A 22,851-nucleotide genomic window follows, 5' to 3' on the forward strand; every position below is an offset into this window, starting at 1 on the left:
TATAATTATAAAAACACTGTGTAATTACCACTGGACAAGACAGTGGCACCCTAGAACTACCCCATCATACCTACTCCCTTCATGCAGAGGTAACATGACCCCAACTTTTAGGATAATCATTTCCTTCTTTTGCCTAATAGTCTTACCACTCATGTTTGTATCCCTAAATAAGCAATTTAGTTTTGCTTGTTTTGATTTTATAAAAATGGAATTATATATATTCTTTCATGGACTTCTGTGGTGGCCCAGATGTTAAAGAATGCACCTGCAATGCAGGAGACTCAGGTCTGATCCCTGGGTCGGGAAGAGCCCCTGAGAAAGGAATGGCTACCCACTCCAGTATTCTTACCTGGAGAATTCTATGGACAGAGGAGCCTGGCAGGCTATAGTCCATGGGGCCGCAAAGAGTCAGACATGACTGAGTGACTAACACTTTCACTTTCTTGCTAGTCTTTCACATGTTGCTTCTTTCACTTAGCACTGTGAGAGTTATCCACACCTCCACTGTAAGAGTTGTGTGTGGGTGTTTGTGCATCTATCTTGCTGCTGACGCTTTGGTTGCTTTCAGGTGTTGGCTGTGACAAGCATGCTATTCTGAACCTGAGCACATATGCTCAAGTTTCTCAAGGGTGTAGACCAGGAAGTGGAATTGCTGGGTCACAGGGCATTTCTTTAGCTTTCTAGATATAAATGCTGAACTCTTTTCAAGTAGAATGTTGCGGCTTACTCTCCCACCAGCAGAACATGAAAATTCCCGTTGCTCCAACAAAAAAATATTGTCATACTTGTAAATTTTGCCATTCTGGTGATTGTATATATAGCGTGATCTCAGTGTGGTTTTAGTTTGTACTTACCTATTTGCTACTAAAATTGAGCACATTTTCATACATTTCTTGACCACTGAGATTATTCTTATGTCAAGTACCTGTTTAAATCTTTTGCCCACATTTAAAATTGTATTTATAGGAGTGTTTAAATGTATATTGGATGAGGCCTTTTATTTGTTTTATGTGTGTTGTGACGGTCTCCCTGATTCTGTCTGAGGCTTGTCTTTTTTACTCTCTTTATGGATGTCTTTGTTTTAAGGGGTTTTTTGTTTTCTAATATTTATTTATTTGACTGCACCAGGTCTTAGTTGTGGCATGGGGGATCTCCTCCCTGATCAGGGATCAAATCCAGGCCCCCTGCACAGAAAGCATTGCACAAATTGAAGTTATTTTTCTTAGTTTAGTTCATGAGATTTTCTGTTATCAGGAAGCTAGTATTTTTCTTGATTGTCTGTTGACACCATAGCAAACCTCCCTCCCTTAAAAATAACCAAGTAGAGAGTCTTCTTTTTGTTTTCTTATGAAACGCATAGAAGAAGACAGGAAAGGGAGAAGGAAGCATTTACTAAGCATCTGCTATGCTCCAGGTCTGTGCCAAGAACTTTATACCCACCACGTCAAAGGTCTTCTCAGAACCATCTTTGTTTTACAGAAGAGAAACAGGAGGCTCAGAAAGATAGAACGACTTCATCAGTGTCACATAGCCAGTAAGCAACAAAGCTGGGATGCAAACCCAGGGTCAGTGTGACTCTAAAGCCATACATGCTATTTTCCCCACACTGCACTGCCTCTGTTAAACACGTCACAGAGAAATGATGTGTCCGGATATTGTGTAGTACAAAGTTGTAGAACTGGTTGAACACATTTCTCCCCCTTCTGTGTTCTGGCTACTCTGCCCATACTGCCAATACAATCCCTGGCTCACTCTCCCCAGATCACACACTCCTGTCTGCCCACATCGAAAGATGAGCTTACTCCCAAGGCAGAGAGAAGCCCCTTGTCCCAGGGACAGCAGCAGTCCTGGGGGTTTCTCTTGCCTCTCCCAGGTCCACACCTGTCCTCTGAACCTTTGCTTAATCCTGGGTGTGACCCCGGAGCCGATTCAGCCTTCATACTTTCACTTTGCTTCAACTGGTTTCTTCTGGTCAAACACCTACACCTGACCTTGCTTCTCCCACTGGTTTCACTTTTCCAATCAGCGTCACTGATTTGACCTTCACTTTTCTTCCTTCACTGTGGCCCAGGGTCTCAGATCCTACCTAGGCTTTGGCCTTGGGTGTCATGGTACTTTCCTGGACCTTCTCCTGGACTGATGACCCTCCTTTCCCCTCTAGGCCCTTGTATCCATTCGCTCTACTTTCCACCACTGCTGCAGGGAACCCACCCCCCCCCACCCCCCCCCCGGCTGCCCTGGCTAACCTGTACCTCATGATGACAATGGCGCTATCTCTTGCCCTCAGGAAGGAAGGACTAGCAGATGTTTTCACATCTTCTTTGAAAGTATTCCCTTGAGCAGCTTATACATGCAGTCTCTGTGTGTGTGTGTGTGTGTGTGTGTGTGTGTGTGTGTGTGTGTTAGTCACTCAGTCATGTCCTACTCTTTGCAACCCCGGGGACTGCCAGACTCCTCTGTCCATGGAATTCTCCAGGCAAGAATGCTAGAGTGGGTTGCCATTCCCTTATCCATGGAATCTTCCCAATCCAGGGATTGAATATAGGTCTCCTGCATTGCAGGCAAATTCTTTACTGTCTGAACCCCCAGGGAAGCCCCTACTTGCAGTCTATACTCATCACCAAAGCAGGTTGTGCCATAACTTCTACAGAGTTTATGCCAAAATCAAGCATTTTCCAAAAACTGCATTGATTTTCTATTATATCAAATCATGACCACCCATTAATAACACTCCAAAAGAGAATCTAAATGTTCTTAACTCTCCCAGAGAAGTATTGAGTTACTCAGTTAACTAATAGTACTTTCTGGGTAAAAAAAATTCTGTAGGGAATAGCAGGTGTAGGCTCTGTCCAGGAACTTCCAGGAGAGCCTTTGAAGATCTCTCTGCTCCCATAATGACGTCACCAGTCAGATCCTTTCAGAAGCCGGTGCTACAGAGCAAGTGTCCTATCCAAGCTCAGTAGACAGCGTTACCTCTGGAGCTCCCGGAGACTCTGGGGGACTCCCTTGCCCTGTCCCTCCGTGTGGTTTCAGACCTCTTTCCCTTTCATTCTACCATGATTGCCATTCTCCAAACCAAAAGGCATTCCACATCTCACAGATACTCTGAAAATAGCAGGGAACCTTCCAGACCCAGGAGTCAAAACTGTGTCCCTTACATGTCCTGCATTGGCAGGCAGGTTCTTTACCACTGGCACCACCTGGGAAGCCCAAAAATAGCAAGACTTTTTTTTTTTAACAGAAAGCAGTTTATTTCATGTAACTAATTAATTAATTTTGGGCTGCTTTGGGTCTTTGTTGCTTTGCATGGGCTTTCTCTAGTTGCAGTGAGCAGGAGCTACTCCTCATGGCCGTGAAAAGGCTTTTCACTGCAATGACTTCTCTTGTTGCGGAGCACAGGCTCTAGCACGCAGGATCAGTAGTTGTGGCACTTGGGCTCAGCTGCTTCGAGGCATGTGGAATCCTGCTGGCCCAGAGATCGAACCCATGACCTCTGCTTTGGCAGGTGGATTCCCACCCACAGTGCCACCAGGAAAGTCCCAGCAGGACCTATTTTAAATCAGAATGTCCTTTAGAAAACCAGAGACAGGGAGGTCTTAGACATATTTCAAGTTAAGTCTAACTCAAGGACCTCCCAAGAGATGGGAAAATGCTAACCTTCCAAAGTCTTACCTGGGCAGCCAAAGACTGTCCTAAGATAGGCAGCCTTTGAGTAACTGTCTCCACACTTACAGTTTTACCCCATTCATAAAGGTTGAGAAGCCTGCTGTCGGCCGAACATCACACCCTAGTACACTCAGATTTGCCCCATCCTATAATCTTTTGGGGAAAACTCATCAAGGGTCACCCCCGGTCCTTACCCCGGGGCCCCGGGAGACTTTCTATTCAAGAAGACTAATCGTCCCCTGACTTCTCGCCTTTGGACAGTTCTAGGCCTGGTTCCTGCATGTGACTCTCCACCTGCGTCACAAGCCTTGAACATTATCCAGGGACCTCTGCTCTCCTTGTTCCCCCTTTCCTTGACCGTTCTCTCTGGAAGATGTTCTTGATTCTAAGATGTGTTCCTCCCACTCAACCCTACCCCACATTTCACTAAATGAATGGGGGAACTGGGAAGAAATCCCATTTACTGTGCTCCTTCCAGTGGCAGGCGCAGCGGACACTCTTCATATCCACTGACTTATTTATCTATCACAAAGCCCTTGATAGGAAATAAAAGAGAATTTTAAAACTTCGCCAAAGTCAGCAGGTATCAGGTGGTATCATCAGCCATTTCAGTACTGTCAACTGGGGGGGGGGGGGGGTGGAGCACAACCTGGGAGCTGTGAGTTCTGGGGGACTTACTAAGAACTCTAGTGCAGGATGCAGTCTCTCAGAGAGCTCTGAGGAATGCTCCCAAGAGATGAGGCAGACAGATCAGCATGTGCATAGTTTTGGAAAAGGGTGACATGCAGTCAAGCACACATTGGTAGAAGGTTAGTCATAAGGAACAGGTATCTCAGTTCATGACTTTAGATCTTTTCTAAGTATGGGAAGATATAAGACACCAGGTTCGTTAAAAAAATCCTCCTAAAATATTTCTAGCTATGGGAGGGCCTGTTTTCCCAGAGCACCAAGTGCTTCATTCTGATCTTCACCTGAATTCCTTTCAGAGTGAATTGTAAGTCAGTGGTTACATTGGCTAATGACTTGATTCTTGTAGAACTAGATGGTGAGCAACATTCTTTGTTTTACTGTAGAATTGAGCCTTGAATCCAGGACCGTCTGCTTCTAAAGCCACTGCCCTTTCCCGTATTCTCCCTGCCGCCCAAATAGCCAGCCTGTTCCGTGCACCACCAGCCCCTTCCCGTCTCACGCTGATGTCTCCAGATGACTCAAACTGTTCCCCAAAGCTAGGAGATATTTCACACCATGTCTTTTTTTCAAAGATAGAGTCAAACTAAAATGAGATTAGACTAAAAGCAGTCTTTTAAAAATAAAAAAAGAAGCAATCTCTCATTACCACTTTGTGGGAAGATTTGCTCTTTCTCAAAATTCAACAGTATCAGTAAGTTTGGGATTTTCAAATTGTGTGGGGTTGACCACTAGGGCCAGAGTTTCAATGTTTCATTTGTTTTCCAGAAAAAAGAGCTCAGCATAAAATGCAGCTAATAGTGAGGTTTTGTTGGGGTTTTTTGCATAATAAAAGTCGTAACTGAGCAACATTAGCTACAGACACCCCTCCCCATAAATCCATGGAGACTCTGTGAAAAGCATTTCAGAGAAATCCAAACCCCAAGTAGTCTTTGGCACGGGGTAATTTGCCATGATGGTAGTTAAATAAGGAGAATATTGAGTAGCTGACTACAAAGAAGCATCTGAAAATGAAACTAGCTGTGGCTCAAGTCCCTCAATGGAAAACGTATATAAATTTCTCACATGTGGCAGTCCAAACTGGTCTCTTTCTTTCATAAGACAAATTTGACAATGCATACCAAGGAGCTTAAATCATAGCCTTTTGGCCTAATAATCCCACGCCTATGAATTTATCTCAAGGAAATAAGTCATAACGAATAAAGAAGACTATACATGTTTCTATAGCAGCATTATTTATAATTAGCAGAAAGCCGGAAGCAACCTAATTTTCCAGTAATAATGGAAAGGCTTAGTACATTTTGGTATCTTAATTCTTTGGGATATCATGCAGCTATTAAGAATATGATCATAATGTACAAGCAAGAAAAGAGATAAGCATAGAATACAGAATACAAAATACAAATATGCAGTGGTTATAGACATGCAGAAATATGCACGTTGATAAGCAATAAGAGGGGAGATCATGAGATGAAACCAAGTATGTTAGCACAATGAGATTACAAGTTTTAAACATTAAGAATTTCTTTTATAAGGACTATATTTAGCTTTTAGGGATTTTTTTCCCCTTGTTTTATCTGCTGCAACTTATATAGACTATTTCATAATTATTATTGGATCAGAAGATTATTTTACAAAGAATACATGTGGAACATTCTAGCCAAGTGTGAAATATAGAGAATTACTAATTTAGAAATGCTAACGCTCTTGTTTTAATTTGCAGTGAGGGGAATTTGGCTACAAAGCAGGTTGTATTCCTTCAGAGACCAGTTATGTGGAATTCAGCTGCTCAAACACCAGAAGTGAGTAAAAGTGATGCTTTATGAACTGTTAAACTGAACCATTCAATCCTTAATCTCTCACTGTAATTCTAAATGGTGAACAGATGAGAAAGTGGGAACCTAATAAGGAAACAGCCTTCTGAACCAATATATAACACGGGAAATATGCCAGCAAACAGGAATATGAGACGGTTCTGAAGGAAATCAGAATATGACCCCAAAGTATGCCATTTAGGTGTATGGATTACCATTCAGAGCTAAAGGCAACGACACAGAACCTCTCCCTTTCTGACAAAAGCAGGGCATAAATTTTCCTTTTGCCAATGTGACAAAACTTTCCCTGTGTGAAGTTGCTTCCCTCTCCTGTGCCAGAGACGACTCATCACTGGGAGCACCACCTGCCGGCCCCACAACTTACTAAACCCCCTCTTGCATTAGTTTCCCAAATACTTGTGCTCATGTGTGCTGTCATGTCCAGACTCTTTGCAACCCTGTGGACCGTAACCCGCCAGGCTCCTCTGTCCATGGGGATTCTCCAGGCAAGAATACTGGAGTGGGTTTCATTTCCTCCTCCGGGGAATCTTCCCGACTCAAAGATCAAACCTGGGTCTCCTGCACTGCAGGTGGATTGGATTCTTTACCACTAAGCCATCCCCAAATACTTACCTTCCCACAGTTTACTGCCCCTAAAACCCCAAATCCCTTCTTATTTGTCTGGTCACTTCACCACAGTGTGACACCCTTTGTAAAATGAAAATCATCTCCCAGGTCTAACTGCCTCTTTGGGCTTTCCTTCCCTATGCAGCCTTCGTGTGCATCCAAAATAAACCTTTTCTCCTATTATATTCTAGTTTAATTTGCAGGTCTCAGATGCTGAACCTAAGATGACAGAGGAAAAGATTTTCCGCTCCTACAGTTATAAGCCTCATAAGTGAATGTGCCTGATATTATGACAGATCAGTGCAATCTTGACTTCTGATGGCACTTTTGTATTGTCTCCTCAAGGTCATAGTTTTTCAGTTCTTTGCTGAAGGGCTCTGCTGAGTCTCAAGTCACCTTATTCTTACTAGACTCCTACTAGATGCACACTGAGAATAGAATCATTGAATGAAGCAATCTTAATTAATCTTAATTAATTAAGGCCTAACTTTGAAAAGAGGAAGTTTGCAAATGGACCAGAAAATTATTTAAAGTGATTCTGTATTATCAGGAAAATAACATTTTAGAAAATTTCACAGTTTTTCTAAACTAGCAAAGCTATTAATAGACTAACAGTACATGTAATTCAGCCATGCTAAGTTGTCTCACATTGATTTTGGGCGGACTCTAGCTGGTCCCGCAGGCAAGCAGGTAGAGGGGCTGTGTGTGGATAGGAAGATAACTCCCTTAGGAGAGCAGAGTGATCAAGTTAACAAAGATTTCAGAAAGACTGAATTAGAGCCCACAGGTGAGCAGTGCCTTCCAGCCCTGGGGAGAACGGCTCAAGTTCCAAGTTGCCAAGAAACTTTCTGTGGGACTTCCCTGGCAGACCGGTGGGCAAGCCTCCGCCATTGCAGGGGCACAGTTTCCATCCTGGGTCCTGGTGGTAAGATCCCACAGCTGTGCTGTGCCACCAAATAAACAAATGAAGTATAAAATATATATATATATATATTTTTTATAGAATATATATATATATTCTGTCAAGAAAAACCTATATAAAGAATGGCCAGAAAAAGTTTTTGTTCTTTCTCCTTCCCAAAAGCAACTTTTCACCATGCTATAGCCTTCTCTTTTTCTTTTTTTTCTTTTTTAAACATATGCAAATGGCCATCGTTTCTGAGAAAGATTCACAAAATTCACAGCCTAATAGGATTTTGACTAAGGAGGGCTCTGTACTTGATGTCTGTGAAGATAAGACCACATTCAGCTGCTTCAGAGCCTCCTTTCTTAGGGTTATGTATCAATTCTGTGATTCCCTGAAAATATCTGAGCTCTTTTTGTTTAAATACCATTCAATACTCTAGTGACAGCTTTTCTTTGGGTAATCTTTACATTTACGTTCATTATAATCTAAAACTACTTCGTCATTTATTTACTAGAAAGGAAGTATATAAATGGTCAGTTTGGGACGTTCCTCATGGTCCACGGGTTAAGACCGTTCGCTGCCACTGCAGGAGGCATGGGTTTGGTCCCTGGTCAGGGAACTTAGATCTCCTATGCTATGGGCACAGTCCCCCAATTTTTTTTTTTTTTTTAATAAAAATTAAGTGGTCAGTTTGCATCTCTGAGGAGCCCAGCAATAACATATTTTATAACTTAGAATTCTACTTCTAAGTGGATTTAGTATTTTTTCCTTTGACAAATGTTTAATTTTCCTAGCAGGAAATCTCAGGATATTGAGATTATTTCAGAACAAAACATGTAAGTGGTTCAGGCTGGAGCTAAAGTATCTAATAACTATAACAGAAAATCAACTTGTAAATACTTTTTATTTTCATAGTGGAAATAATTTGTTATTTTATTTCAAGAAGTAGTAGACTATCAGTATCACCACAGAGTTAATTTAGCATCTAATATGTATTTTGTAAAAGTTATACATTTATAACATGTCTTTTAAAAGTTCTTATTTAGTTTTAAGACCATAATGGCACTATTCTTTGCTTGTACCTTGAAATCAGTTGTTGTTGGGGAGGGGTTGATTGGGAATTGCTTCATTTATACAGGTTTTCAAATAATTGTTTCAAAGGTGAAAACTGTTAGTCACTCAGTCCTGTCCAATTCTTTGTGACCCCATGGACTATAGCCCGTCAGCCTCCTCTGCCATGGAATTCTCCAAGCAAGAATATTGGAGTGGGTCCCTTCTTCAGGGGATCTTCCCAACCCAGGGATTGAGCCTGGGTCCCCTGCACTGCAGGTGAATTCTTTTCCATCTGAGCCACCAGAGAAGCCTTTTTCAAAGGTGTTTAGTTCTAAAAACCAGTTGGTGGAAATTTGAAACATTACAAACATTGCTTTATGATTGTCAAGGAGTTTTCAATAAAATTATAAATTTCATGGGGCTGTTGGAAATTGATCTAAGGTTTAATCCTTGAAAAAAATTTCTCTTTCTTTTACTGAGACTAATGTTAAGATATATAAAACTTCTTGTTTCAATTACACTCAACATGGAACAGTACTTGTATGTTAACCAAAGCCATTTCATGCCTCTGTTATAAAGGAGGGAATTGAGAATTGCATAACGAAGAAAACATAGCACTGGAATTTTTTCTTCTGAAGTTATAAAGACCTTTACTTTTGGAATTTTTTTGTTTCAAAGATGTTTTATACAATATTCTAGATAGCTTGATAAATTTTAAAATATTGTCAATATAAATTCAAGTATTTATACTCCCAATTTCTACCTCAATTTCTTTAAGCTATTGAGGCTTCCCAGGTAGCGCTAGTAGTAAAGAACCCTCATGCCAATGCAGGAGACAAGAAGGTTCGATTTCTGGGTTGGGAAGCTCCCATGAAGGGGGGGACGGCAACTCACTCCAGTATTCTTGCTTGGAGAATCCTATGGACAGAAGAAACTGGCAGACTACAATCCACAGGCCTGGATGGAGGAAACTGGCAGGCTACAGTCCTTTGCAACCATCGGGTCCCAAAGAGTCAGACACAACTGAAGCAACCTAGCACTAACACTAGCATTGAGAGAGAGTTTGTTTTAGGAAAATCAGAAAACTTTTAGAAAAAAAAATAGGAAAAAATCTTCATGAACTGGGGCTAAGCAAAGAGTTCTCAGATATGACTCTAAAAGCATAATTCATTTTAAAAAATTGATAAGTTAGACTTTATCAAAATTTAAACTTTTGCTTTGTGAATGACACTAAGAAAATAACAGACAGCCACAGACTGGGAGAAAAAAATTTTGCAAATCACATTTGTGACAAAAGACTTGTATCCAGAAGGTATCTTAAAACTTAAAAAATAAGAAATAAACAATGCTGTTAAAAAATAGTTAAAAGTCTTGAACCAACGAGGATATGTAGATGAGAAGTAAACACATTAAAAAGACATTTAAATCATCAGTCATTAAGGGAAATGCAAATGGAAACCATGATGAGACCATACATCTACTAGAATGACTAAAATAAAAAAACATTGACAATTCTAGGAACTATCAAAAATGAGGAGAATAATAAAACACTGCTGGTGGGAATGCCAGGTGGTACAACCACTCTGAAAAATGATGTGGCAGCTTTTTATGGGGTTAAACATACACTGAGATATGACCCAGCAATCCCTCTCATGAGCATTTGCCCTAGAGAAAGAAAAACTTTTGTTTACACAAAAAGCTACACATAAAAGTTTGAATGTTCTATTCATCATCTCCCAAAACTGGAAACAATCCAAATGTCTTCAACAGATTTATGGATAAACAGCTGTGGTATTTCCACACAACAAAATACTACTTAGAAATAAAAACACATGCACTCTTTTTTTTTTTTTTGGCCACTCAGCATGTGGGATTTTAGTTCTCCAACCTGGATTAAGTCCTGCAGCCCCTGCAGTGGAAGCCCAGAATCTTAACTGAACTGCCAGGGAAGTCCCCACCTACACTCTTGATAGCCACAATTACGTGAATTAATCTCAAAAATTGGGGGAAAATGGAAACAGTGGCAGATTTTATTTTCTTGGGCTCCAAAATCACTGTGGATGGTGACTGCAGTCACAAAATTAAAAGACAATTGCTTCTTGGAAGAAAAGCTATGACCAACCTAGACCTCGCTTTGCTGACAAAGGTCCCTGTGGTCAAAGCTATGGTTTTTCCAGCAGTACTGTACGGATATGCGCGTTGGACCATAAAGAAGACTAAGTGCCAAAAAAAACTGATGCTTTTGAACTGTGGTATTGGAGAAGACTCTTGAGAATCCCTTGGACAGCAAGGAGATCAAGCCAGTTGGTCCTAAAGGAAATCAACCCTGAATACTCACTGGAAGGACTGATGCTAAAGCTAAAACTCCAATACTTTGGCCTCTTGATGTGAAGAACTGACTCACTGGAAAAGACCCTGATGCTGGGAAAGGTTGAGGGCAGGAGGAGAAGGGAGCGACAGAAGATGAGATGGTTGGATGGCATCACCGACTCAAAGGACATGAGTTTGAGGACATAGTCCAGGACATAGTAAAGGACAGAGAAGCCTGGGGTGCTACAGTCCATGGGATCACAAACAGCAGGACATGCCTTAGTGACTTAACAACAACAGCAATCTCAAAAAGCATGCTGATTAAAGGAAGCCAGTCTCAGGGAGTTCCCTGCCGGTCCAGCGGTTAGGACTTGGCACTTTCACTCCCTGGACCTGAGTTTAATCCCTGATCAAGGAGATAAGATCCCACATGCTGCAGGCCAACTAAGCCTGCACACCAGAGCTAAGACCCGATGACGTCAAGTAAATAGTTTTTAAAATATCTAATAAGTGGAATATAATCTATAAAAATATTGAATCACTATGTTGTATACCTGAAAGTAATGTAATATTGTAAATTACTTAATGATTCGAAAGAACTTTTTTTTAAAATGCTTTTTTTTGACTGCGCTTGGTCTTCCCTTGCTGCTCCCGGGCTTCCTTCATTGTGGTGAGCTCTAGCTGTGGTGCTTGGTCTTCTCATTGTGGTGTCTTCTCTTGTTTCAGAGCACAGCCTCAAGGGTGGGTACACCGGCTTCAGTAACTGTGGCTCGAGGGCTCTAGAGCGCAGGCTCAGTAGTTGTGGCACACAGGCTTAGTTTCCCTGCTGTATGTGGAATTCTTCTGTACCAGGGATTGACCCCATGGATTCTTAACCACTGGACCTCCAGGGAAGTCCAGAAAGAGCTTCGTTATCCTAGAGTCAATATAGCAATCCCAGAGAAGGACTCTGATTGGATCTGATTGGGTCATGTGCCCACACTGCAATAGAGAAGGTGGATGAGAAAGCTGGCTGGAAAAGTGGTTGTCCACGACACCTTTTCCCCTCCCAGGCTTGACTGATTTTGCCAGCACCAAGCTTGGATGACCTGACCCAGGAACATACTTTGTGAGCAAGCATATTCTGTGGGGTTTCTCTGTGTGATTCAAAGCCTCTGACTCTTCTAACTGGTACTAGAGCTACACTTAGCCTTCCAGTGGCTTTCTAATCCTCCCTCAAGCCTGAAAAACACGAGGGGGAGAAATCCTGAATGTCCACTCCGTGTTTTTATTGCTATATAAATCATATTTTTGAGCTACTCTTCCACTCTATCCATCATGACACTATACAAGGCATGTGATATCTTATAATTGCTGGTATAATTCTCCTTATGTTTTTAAGACATCATGAGTGGAAAATGAAAGGTAGACTGGTAGGGCACCATAACTGCAACTGCTTTGTCACTGAGTCTCATGTATTTGAAATGGGTAACTCATTTTTAGTAAATGAGGACGATTCTCAAAAGTTGATCAATTGGGGACTTCCCTGGTGGTGCAATGGTTAAGATTGTGCTTCCAATGCAGTGGGCCTGGGTTCAATTCCTGGTCAGGGAATTAGTTCCCACATGCCACAACTAAGACCCAGCACAGTGAAAAAACCAAAACAAAACTGACTGACTTTATCAATGGTGGCATTAGATCTGCATGCAAATCTTGATAGAATCTCCCCAAATTTATAGTGAAATATCAGAAGAGAACCCGTATGAATTCTGAGAACCTATAGGAATAAGCCTAGCAATGTAGCATGAAAAATCTCTTTATGACATAGGGAGATACTCAAAATACAGTGAGTGCTAAGTGCAGAAGTGAGCTATACACATCTTTGTGTGCATATGCAAATACACAGTGTTGTTGCTCAGTCGCTAAGTCATGTCTGACTCTTTGCAAACCCATGGGCTGCAGCATGCCAGACTCCTCTATCCTCCACTATCTCCCGAAGTTTGCTCAAATTCATGTTTATTGAGTCAGTGATGCTATCTAACCATCTCATTCTCTACTGCCCTCTTCTCCTCCTGCCTTCATTCCTTCCAGACATTAGGGTCTCTCCCAAAGAGTCGGCTCTTTGTGTCACGTGGCCACGGTATCGGAGCTTCAGCTTCAGCATTAGCCTTCCAATGAATATTTGGGGTTGATATCCTTTAGGATTGACTGGTTTGATCTCCTTGCTTTCCAAGGGACTCTCAAGAATCTTCTCCAGCACCAGTTCAAAGGTATCAGTTCTTTGGTAGCCCGCCAGGCTCTTCTGTCCATGGGATTACCCAGGCAAGAATACTGGAGTGGGTTGCCATTTCCTTCTCCAGGGAATCTTCCCCATCCAGGGATCGAATGTGTCTCCTGCATTGGCAGGCAGATTCTTTACCACTGAGCCACCAGGGAAGCCCATATATACATAGTGAAGTGAAGTGAAGTGAAGTCGCTCAGTCGTGTCCAACTCTTTGCGACCCCATGGACTATAGCCTACCAGGATCCTCAGTCCATGGGATTTTCCAGGCAAGAATACTGGAGTGGGTTGCCATTTCCTTCTCCATATATACATAGTAAAACATGTCAAATATTAATAGTGGTATCTCTGTAAGAAGGGATTGTGGATGGGCTTTGCTTTTTTTTTTTGTTTTTACCAGGTTTTCTACACTGAGCTTGTATTATTTTTGTAATTGAAAATCTCTGAGAAACATACAAATCTTTGACCATAAATCTGCTCACATTTTTGCATAGTGAAAAATGTAAAAAGAATAAGGTAAGACACTCAGGTTCCAGTTCAAAGCCAGCTATCCTTTGACCTTGGGCAAATACCATCTTGTTTCTCGGTTCCACATCAGTAGAAGGAGGGATTAGAGTGGATGATCTTCATGGACTGGTCAGGTTTCTGTCTCCTACACTCTAAGTTATAAGAACATTGCAATTTGATTTGTTGGAAAAGCTATTATTTCATGTGGAGTTGTTAATCAGTCACTCAGATGTGTCCTACTCTGCGACCCCATGAACTGCAGCATGCCAGGCTTCCCTGTCCTTCACCATCTCCCAGAGCTTGCTCAAACTCATGTCCATTGAGTCAGTGATGCCATCCAACTGTCTTGTCCTCTGTCATCCCATTCTCCCCCTGCCTTCAATCTTTCCCCACTTCAGGGTCTTTTTAAATGAGTCAGTTCTTTGAATCAGGTGGCCAAAGTATTGGAGCTTTAGCTTCAGCATCAGTCCTTCCAGGAAATATTCAGGACTGATATTCTATAGGATTGACGGATTGATCTCCTTGCTGTCCAAGGGACTCTAAAGAGTCTTCTCATGTGGAGTAAGGGAGGCAATATCATTGCTGAAGATGTATTTATTAAGAGTCATTTAGTAAAAAAGAAAAGCGTTTGTTGTTGACATTTTTTGTTGTTGTTGTTCAATCACTAAGTCGTTTCTGACTCTTTGTGACCCCATGGACTGCAGCAGACCAGGCTTCCCTGTCCTTCACCATCTCTTGGAATTTGCTCAAACTCATGTCCACTGAGTCTGTGATGCTATCCAACCATCTCATCCTCTGTCACCCCTTTCTCCTCCTGTCCTCAGTCTTCCTGAGCATCAGGGTTTTTTCTAATCTTTTTTAGAGTTAGGTATTTAATTATCTTCTAATACTTGAAATTTGTATTTGGTGGTTGTTTACTTATTAATTCTTATCTAAAAGCAAATTATTCTATCTTATTATCCTGACTAATACCTAATTTTTATTAAGAAATTTCTCATTGAGTATGTGAGAGTAAGCCTCTATTGGCTGATACACAATAAGGAATTTATTGCAAAATTTACCTTTGGCACTGGTGCTTATGAAGAAGGAAAGATCCAGACTGCCAAGTACTTCCAGGCACCCCCTCCTTCCCATTTCATTCAGGCAACAGGAGAGGTCATTCAGGAGTGAATGCATCCTTTGTGCATATGGGAAAGGAGCCAGCAGCCAGGCTTGAGAAAGGAGCAGTACCCATCAGGCCTGCTTGCAGCCAAAAGGCTCTGTCCTCACCCACCAGTGTCCCAACACCAGGGAGAACATGCCGTTCTCAACTTCTGTACCTTAAGGGTAAATCTGTCAGGTTCAACTGCTTGTGTTAAACTCAGTACATTTGGTGAATCAGAATAAAAAAGAAAAGGATTTGAGATCTAATATTTGCACTTGATGAATGCAAATGAAAATGTCCCCACCATCAAGTTATATCTGACTTGAGACACGAGGGTGGGGCTTTATTGAGGCAGCTCCCACGGCAGGCTTGTTCCTTTAAACTTGCCCAAGGACTCAGGTAACCAGCCAAGAAAAAGATGAGCTGCCAACACCCTCCTTTCTAGGCAGCACACTGCAGCCTGCATCTCCCTATATAAACAATTCTGTCAACCAACCACTGTCAACTGTGGTTACATTCTCTAGCAGCCCATAAAATTCAATTTAATACAGCTGCTTGTTTGTATTGTGTATTTGCCATGAAACCCAGCAGAAAATACTTTTGTATTTTATACATAGTAGTTCAACAAATCTATAGTCTAGCAAACTTTTCTAAGACTAGCCTAGGAATCTGACTTCTATATTGTTTTCCTAAGGGACTTTTTATTTATTTTAGTAATTTTACCTCTCACATTTGAGAAAATGTAATCCTAGTTCTCAGCTAACATGTAAATGAGCTTTAAGAAAATAAACTCTTGATAGTATGGAAAATAATGGGCTTTAAAATTTTTTTTATCTTATCATGGGCTTCCCTGGTGGCTCAGCTGGTAAAGAATCTGCCTGCAATTCGGGAGAGCTGGGTTTGATCCCTGGGTTGGGAAGATCCCTTGGAGAAGGTAAAGGCTACTCACTCCAGTATTCTGGCCTAGAGAATTCCATGGACTGTATAGTCCATGGGGTCACAAAGAGTCGGACATGGCTGAGTGACTTTCACTTTTCACTTTATCTTTTTTTTTTTTTAATTTTTTTTTTATTTTTCAGTGTGTTTTGTCATACATTGATATGAATCAACCATAGAGTTACACGTATTCCCCATCCCGATCCCCCGTCCCACCTCCCTCTCCACCCGATTCCTCTGGGTCTTCCCAGCCCACCAGGCCCGAGCACTTGACTCATGCATCCCACCTGGGCTGGTGATCTGTTTCACCATAGATAATATACATGCTGTTCTTTCAAAACATCCCACCCTCACCTTCTCCCCCAGAGTTCAAAAGTCTGTTCTGTACTTCTGCGTCTCTTCTTCTGCCCTGCATATAGGGCCATCGTTACCATCTTTCTAAATTCCGTATATATGTGTTAGTATACTGTAATGTTCTTTATCTTTCTGGCTTACTTCACTCTGTATAATGGGCTCCAGTTTCATCTATCTTATTAGAACTGATTCAAATGAATTCTTTTTAACTGCTGAGTAATATTCCATGGTGTATATGTACCACAGCTTCCTTATCCATTCATCTGCTGATGGGCCTCTAGGTTGCTTCCATGTCCTGGCTATTATAAACAGTGCTGCGATGAACATTGGGGTGCACGTGTCTCTTTCAGCTCTGGATTCCTCAGTGTGTATGCCCAGAAGTGGTATTGCTGGGTCATATGGCAGTTCTATTTTCAGTTTTTTAAGAAATCTCCACACTGTTTTCCATAGTGGCTGTACTAGTTTGCATTCCCACCAACAGTGTAAAAGGGTTCCCTTTTCTCCACACCCTCTCCAGCATTTATTGCTTGTAGACTTTTGGATAGCAGCCATCCTGATTGGCGTGTAATGGTATCTCATTGAGGTTTTGATTTACATTTCTCTGATAATGAGTGATGTTGAGCATCTTTTCATGTGTTTGTTAGCCATCTGTATGTCTTCTTTGGAGAAATGTCTGTTTATTTCTTTGGCCCATTTTTTGATTGGGTCATTTATTTTTCTGGAATTGAGTTGCAGGAGTTGCTTGTATATTTTTGAGATTAATCCTTTGTCTGTTTCCTCATTTGCTATTATTTTCTCCCAATCTGAGGGCTGTCTTTTCACCTTACTTATAGTTTCCTTTGTTGTGCAAAAGCTTTTAATTTTCATTAGGTCCCATTTGTTTATTTTTGCTTTTATTTCCAATATTCTGGGGGGTGGGTCATAGAAGATCTTGCTGTGATTTATGTCGGAGAGTGTTTTGCCTATGTTCTCCTCTAGGAGTTTTATATTTTCTGGTCTTACATTTAGATCTTTAATCCATTTTGAGTTTATTTTTGTGTATGGTGTTACCCAAAGCAATCTATAGATTCAATGCAATCCCTAAGCTACCAACAGTATTTTTCACAGAACTAGAACAAATAATTTCACAATTTGTATGGAAATACAAAAAACCTCGAATAGCCAAAGTAATCTTGAGAAAGAAGAATGGAACTGGAGGAATCAACCTGCCTGACTTCAGACTCTACTACAAAGCCACAGTCATCAAGACAGTATGGTACTGACACAAAGACAGAAATATAGATCAATGGAACAGAATAGAAAGCCCAGAGATAAATCCATGAACCTATGGACACCTTATCTTTGACAAAGGAGGCAAGGATATACAATGGAAAAAAGACAATCTCTTTAACAAGTGGTGCTAGGAAAACTGGTCAACCACTTGTAAAAGAATGAAACTAGAACATTTTCACTTTATCTTTTATCGTGTATCCTTGTTCAGTTTCTGTGCCTAAGTATATGCACAGATCCAATATATGTCATGTTGTCAGTATTAAAGAAACCCCCGTAAGAAAATTTCATCAGAAGTCTGAACATGAAAGTTGTCTCCCTGAGCTCTCCTTCTACTGACTTAGATACCTTTGTTCGACTTAGTACCCTTGGCAGGAAAACCATGTCCTTTTATTCTGAACTGCACCAAGGGCGTGGTCAGGTCTCAGTAATATTCCATTGTGAAAATATCTACAGCTTCTCTGACAGCCTGCAGAATGAGCTGGTCCTGTCGCTGAACAATCCCACCATGCCAGGCAAAAGCGGTCTGTAGTAGGACTAGGAGAGGGGTCCACCCCACCTAGAAAGGCACCCCTTCTTCCAATATGATCTCTATCTGAATTATCTGTGCAGACTATTCCTATCGAAACGGGGGTGAGGTGGCCTCTAAGGCACTTTTTCTGCTGCTCAGATCCCAACAAATACCAAGATGAAAAATGGAAGCTTCAAGTGTATCTCTATCTGCTTTGTTCCCCAAAGTATGATCTCAACAGATCTCTCTCCTCAGAGGTGTTGTTGAGGGCCCAGATCGGGCCACACGACCACCCTGACAGCAAGGAGAACGGTGGACCAGGAAACCACAGATGTTTATTAACAGAGCGGGGAGCACACCTTCTCCTGGCCGGGTGGCGGCCCTGAGCTGTCCTTGAAGAGGAGCAGGATTTGGAAGAGAAGTAGGCAGAGAGCTAGATCAGAGGGGCAGGACGACACCCAGCCTTTTGTTAACTCCTAGTTGCTAATCTCTTGTGTTTCAGAGGAAAGGCAGCCGGCACATGAAAAGTGAAGACAGGAGTAAAGTCCCAACCAGGAGCATCAGCTTGGACACAGACCTGTTACAGCCTGCAGAGAGCAGAAGCCCGCCTGAGGATTGCCTGCTCGCCCCTTCTAGAGAATGCTGGATGAAGGAGAAGAGGCCAGCCCAGCTCAGCAGCTTCTCCGGCAGCAACAGTGACAGCATCCTGAGGGAACTAGATGATGGACAGTTTGACCAGGAAGACGGAGTAACTCAGGTCACTTGTATGTGAGCAAAGAAGGAAAGCAACAGACGTTCTGTAAATAATTATTAAAGTAATTCCCAAGTTACTTAACTGTATTACTTTATCTGCATTTATGGGATCCTTTGAATCTTTCCAGACTCAGGCTTTCCTCTAATCTACGTAAACTTTGGCTCAACCTCCCAGGCAAAGAAGAGTAACAAAGATATTTGTAAATTTAGAAGCATGTTTCACAGTTTTCTCAACTAAAACATCTGTTTAAACAGATGCCTCATTAGGATATTAACCAATAATGTACTTATGATGTTTCTCATGAATATGGAAAGTATATTTTTCTTACAATTGCTGGTAAGACAACTAAATATCTCAATCAGTATTTTTACCTAATTAGAAAATTGTCAGGAAGTCAGAGTCTTACTTAAGCTGAAAATTTTCTCTTTTCCTCTCTCTCTCACACACATATAAAGGGCTAAATAATAAAATACCTACTTCCTGAAATAACAATTAATCCAAGTTTTGTCTTTAAGTATGGCATGTATATACAAAGGAAATCCTTATTTGTTAAAATATCCTTGAAAAAAAATCTTTTTTTTTATGTCTTTGGTTTTAAAGGGTCGCCATGTTACCAACATTGTACTGATTCATCACGCTTAACCTTTCTTGCATCTAATAGTCTAGAAATAGAGTGAAGCATCATCCCTTAAAATTCAATATGAAAAAAAAATTTTTTTAATTAAAAAAAAATTCAGTATGAAAAGAACTCACAATTTCTATGTTTAAAAACCTTAGTAGACAGAATTAATTCTTTTTTTTTAATTGTAAATAATCTGAAAAGGAAACACCAATTTTAAATGAAAACTGAAGCATTTTACATCTGTCTAGACGTAAATTATGCTTTTATTTTGATTGCTAAAGCATGAAGAATGTGGAAACCCAGAATTTTCAGTCCTACAGAAGTAAAGAGGTGTTCACAACATATGTGATATGTATGGTGACCTATTTGTTCCATCTCTGCTTTTTTCCCTCTGCTAACAGGGGGGCCTTTGCCTTGCCAAACCTTTAATAGGTAAAGATTAAAATTTCACAAAATAGAAGAATTTCATTTTATCTATGAAAGACTTTGAAATGTGGGAAACTTCAAATGAATTACAACTGTGCCGTTGATGAGTTCGGCCTATTATATATTTTTATTAGCATTGGTGTTGACATTATAAGATCATTTGAATAACAAAATGTCATTTGTTATTGGGCTATTGTCTTACTGAACACTAATGCTCATAATATGTTTTACACATATGACAGGTATGTATTACATGTTATCAAATATATCGTGTAACTGATCGCCATGAATTGATGGTAAGATTGACGTGCAATTATTCCACTTCTACCATGCGCAAGCATTACCTTTGTATGTGTAAAGGAATGTAGAATATTCTGCTCAGTACTATTCTGTGGAAATAGCTACCAACACTGTTTGCAGAAATGTTTTTTGTTTTGACTTTTAGAGAACCTGAGTTCCATATTTAAGAGTTGGTGAATTTTTGGTAGAAATAAATACTGCTACTGAAGCCCACAAAATGCCGTGAGTTATGAAACACAGGTAATAAGCTCAGAAAAATGGGACCGTTTTTCCCAAAGGCAGGGTTTACAACAGGCAGAGATTCTGGTATATATTCTGTCAATATACAGAAGGAATTTGATGTATTAAAGACAGAGCTGGAAATTTATATTGACTAAAGAAAAACTCAGAAATCTTGCTTTTAATTTTTTTAATTTGCATAAGAATGCTTTCTTTTCAGTTTGTTTTTAATGTTATTTCTTATTTTTTTAAAAAAACCTTTTATTAGAATAGACTTAGTAGTTGTATCCTCAAAGCCTATTTTATAAGCATTTACTCCAGTATTCACCCATAAGTTATGTGACAAATTTGTATGATATTGAATAAATAATTACCAGGTGGTACTAGAGCATTATATATAAGTAACTCTGACTATCTTTTAAAAAACAAAAAGTAACAAAACTTGGACTATATATGCCTAAGGAGTTACAAGTGACTAACCTCAAATCCTAAAAGATGATGCTGTGAAAGTGCTGCACTCAATATGCCAGCCAATTTGGAAAACTCCGCAGTGGCCACAGGACTAGAAAAGGTCAGTTTTCATTCCAATCCCAAAGAAAGGCTGTGCCAAAGAATGCTCAAACTACCGCACAACTGCACTCGTCTCACACACTAGCAAAGTAATGCTCAAAATTCTCCAAGCCAGGCTTCAGCAATACGTGAACCGTGAACTTCCAGATGTTCAAACTGGTTTTAGAAAAGGCAGAGGAACCAGAGATCAAATTGTCAACATTCACTGGATCATCAAAAAAGCAAGAGAGTCCAGAAAAACATCTATTTCTGCTTTATTGACTATACTGAAGCCTTTGACTGTGTGGATCACAATAAACTGTGGAAAATTCTGAAAGAGATGGAAATAACAGATCACCTGACCTGCCTCTTGAGAAATCTCTATGCAGGTCAGGAAGCAACAGTTAGAACTGGACATGGAACAACAGACAGGTTCCAAATAGGAAAAGGAGTATGTCAAGGATGTATATTGTCACCCTGCTTATTTAACTTATATGCAAAGTACATCATGAGAAACAGTGGGCTGGAAGAAGCAAAAGCTGGAATCAAGATTGCCGGGAGAAATATCAATAACCTCAGATATGCAGGTGACACCACCCTTATGGCAGAAAGTGAAGAAGAACTAAAGAGCCTCTTGATGAAAGTGAAAGAGGAGAGTGAAAACGTTGGCTTAAAGCTCAACATTCAGAAAACTAAGACATTCATGGCATCTGGTCCCATCAGCTCATGGGAAATAGATGAGGAGACAGTGGAAAAAGTGTTAGACTTTATTTTGGGGGGCTCCAAAATCACTGCAGATGGTGCTTACTCCTTGGAAGGAAAGTTACGACCAACCTAGATAGCATATTAAAAAGCAGAGACATTACTTTGCCAACAAAGGTCTGTCTGGTCAATGCTATGGTTTTTCTCACATTCATGTGAAAGTTGGACTGTGAAGAAAGCTGAGCGCTGAAAAATTGATGCTCTTGAACTGTGGTGTTGCAGAAGACTCTTGAGAGTCCCTTGAACTGCAAGGAGATCCAACTAGTTCATCCTAAAGGAGATCAGTCCTGACTGTTCATTGGAAGGACTGATGCTGAAGCTGAAACTCCAGTACGTTGGCCACCTCATGCGAAGAGTTGACTCATTGGAAAAGATCCTGATGCTGGGAAAGATTGAGGGTAGGAGGAGAAGCGGACGACAGAGGATGAGATGGTTGGATGGCATCACTGACTTGATGGACATGAGTTTGAGTAAACTCCAGGAGATGGTGATGGACAGGGAGGCCTGGCTTGCTGCAATTCATGGGGTCGCAAAGAGTTGGACACGACTGAGCAACTGAACTGAACTGAACTGAATCTTATAGTTATCTGCCAGCTGTATATTCAATTCTTTTCATAATGCTATGTAATTCCTTAGGGGCTCTGGCATGTGATTTTTTTAAATACCTATAAGTTATAATGATGAGAAAGTATGGAGATCATAGATGTTGGTGGGAGGTTCTGCCATTCCCCTTTGGTAGAGTATCTCTGCACTTCTGTCTAAGGTTTCCATAGCCACCTGTTAGTTCCATCCCATTTGGGTTGAATATCCCCATTATTTCCCTGGACAGCATTTAACACCTAATCACCAGAGAAACAGCCACTGAGCTAAGCAGCGGCTCTATCATTGTCACTCAACAGAAATACCACTCTCTTTAAGAGACTCGGGGCTTTCAGGGGCCTTCAGACACCCATAGAAGCAGGAGGCAAGCTATGGTAAGTCCATATCACAACTATCTCCAAATTTTTTGTTTCACCAGGACCAGGTGTTTATATATTTGACTATAAATGTACCAGATGCATTTGCATTTCTTTCATACTGGAAGAGGTTAGGACCTGTCTCCTTCCTAGCCTTTCCTCACTTCCTGGATTCCTCAATACAGCCCGTTCCTCTGGGCTGGAAGTATCATGGCTCT

The 22,851-nt window shown here is 40.9% G+C and overlaps 1 protein-coding gene across 2 annotated transcripts in view; it reads left to right on the top strand.

The window, feature by feature from the left end:
* The window catches only part of RFTN2 (raftlin family member 2), a 67,064-nt gene extending 46,927 nt beyond the window's left edge, over nt 1–20,137 (top strand). For both annotated transcript variants that reach the window (XM_065930893.1, XM_065930892.1), the window contains exons 9-10: nt 6,077–6,155; nt 18,548–20,137. In XM_065930893.1, coding sequence (XP_065786965.1) covers nt 6,077–6,155; nt 18,548–18,817 — 349 coding nt within the window. In that variant the 3' untranslated portion in view covers nt 18,818–20,137. The remainder of the gene's footprint in view (nt 1–6,076; nt 6,156–18,547) is intronic.
* Nucleotides 20,138–22,851: the final 2,714 nt, after the last annotated feature.

The sequence above is a fragment of the Muntiacus reevesi genome, chromosome 3, assembly GCF_963930625.1.
Source record: "Muntiacus reevesi chromosome 3, mMunRee1.1, whole genome shotgun sequence".
Lineage (NCBI taxonomy): Eukaryota > Metazoa > Chordata > Mammalia > Artiodactyla > Cervidae > Muntiacus > Muntiacus reevesi.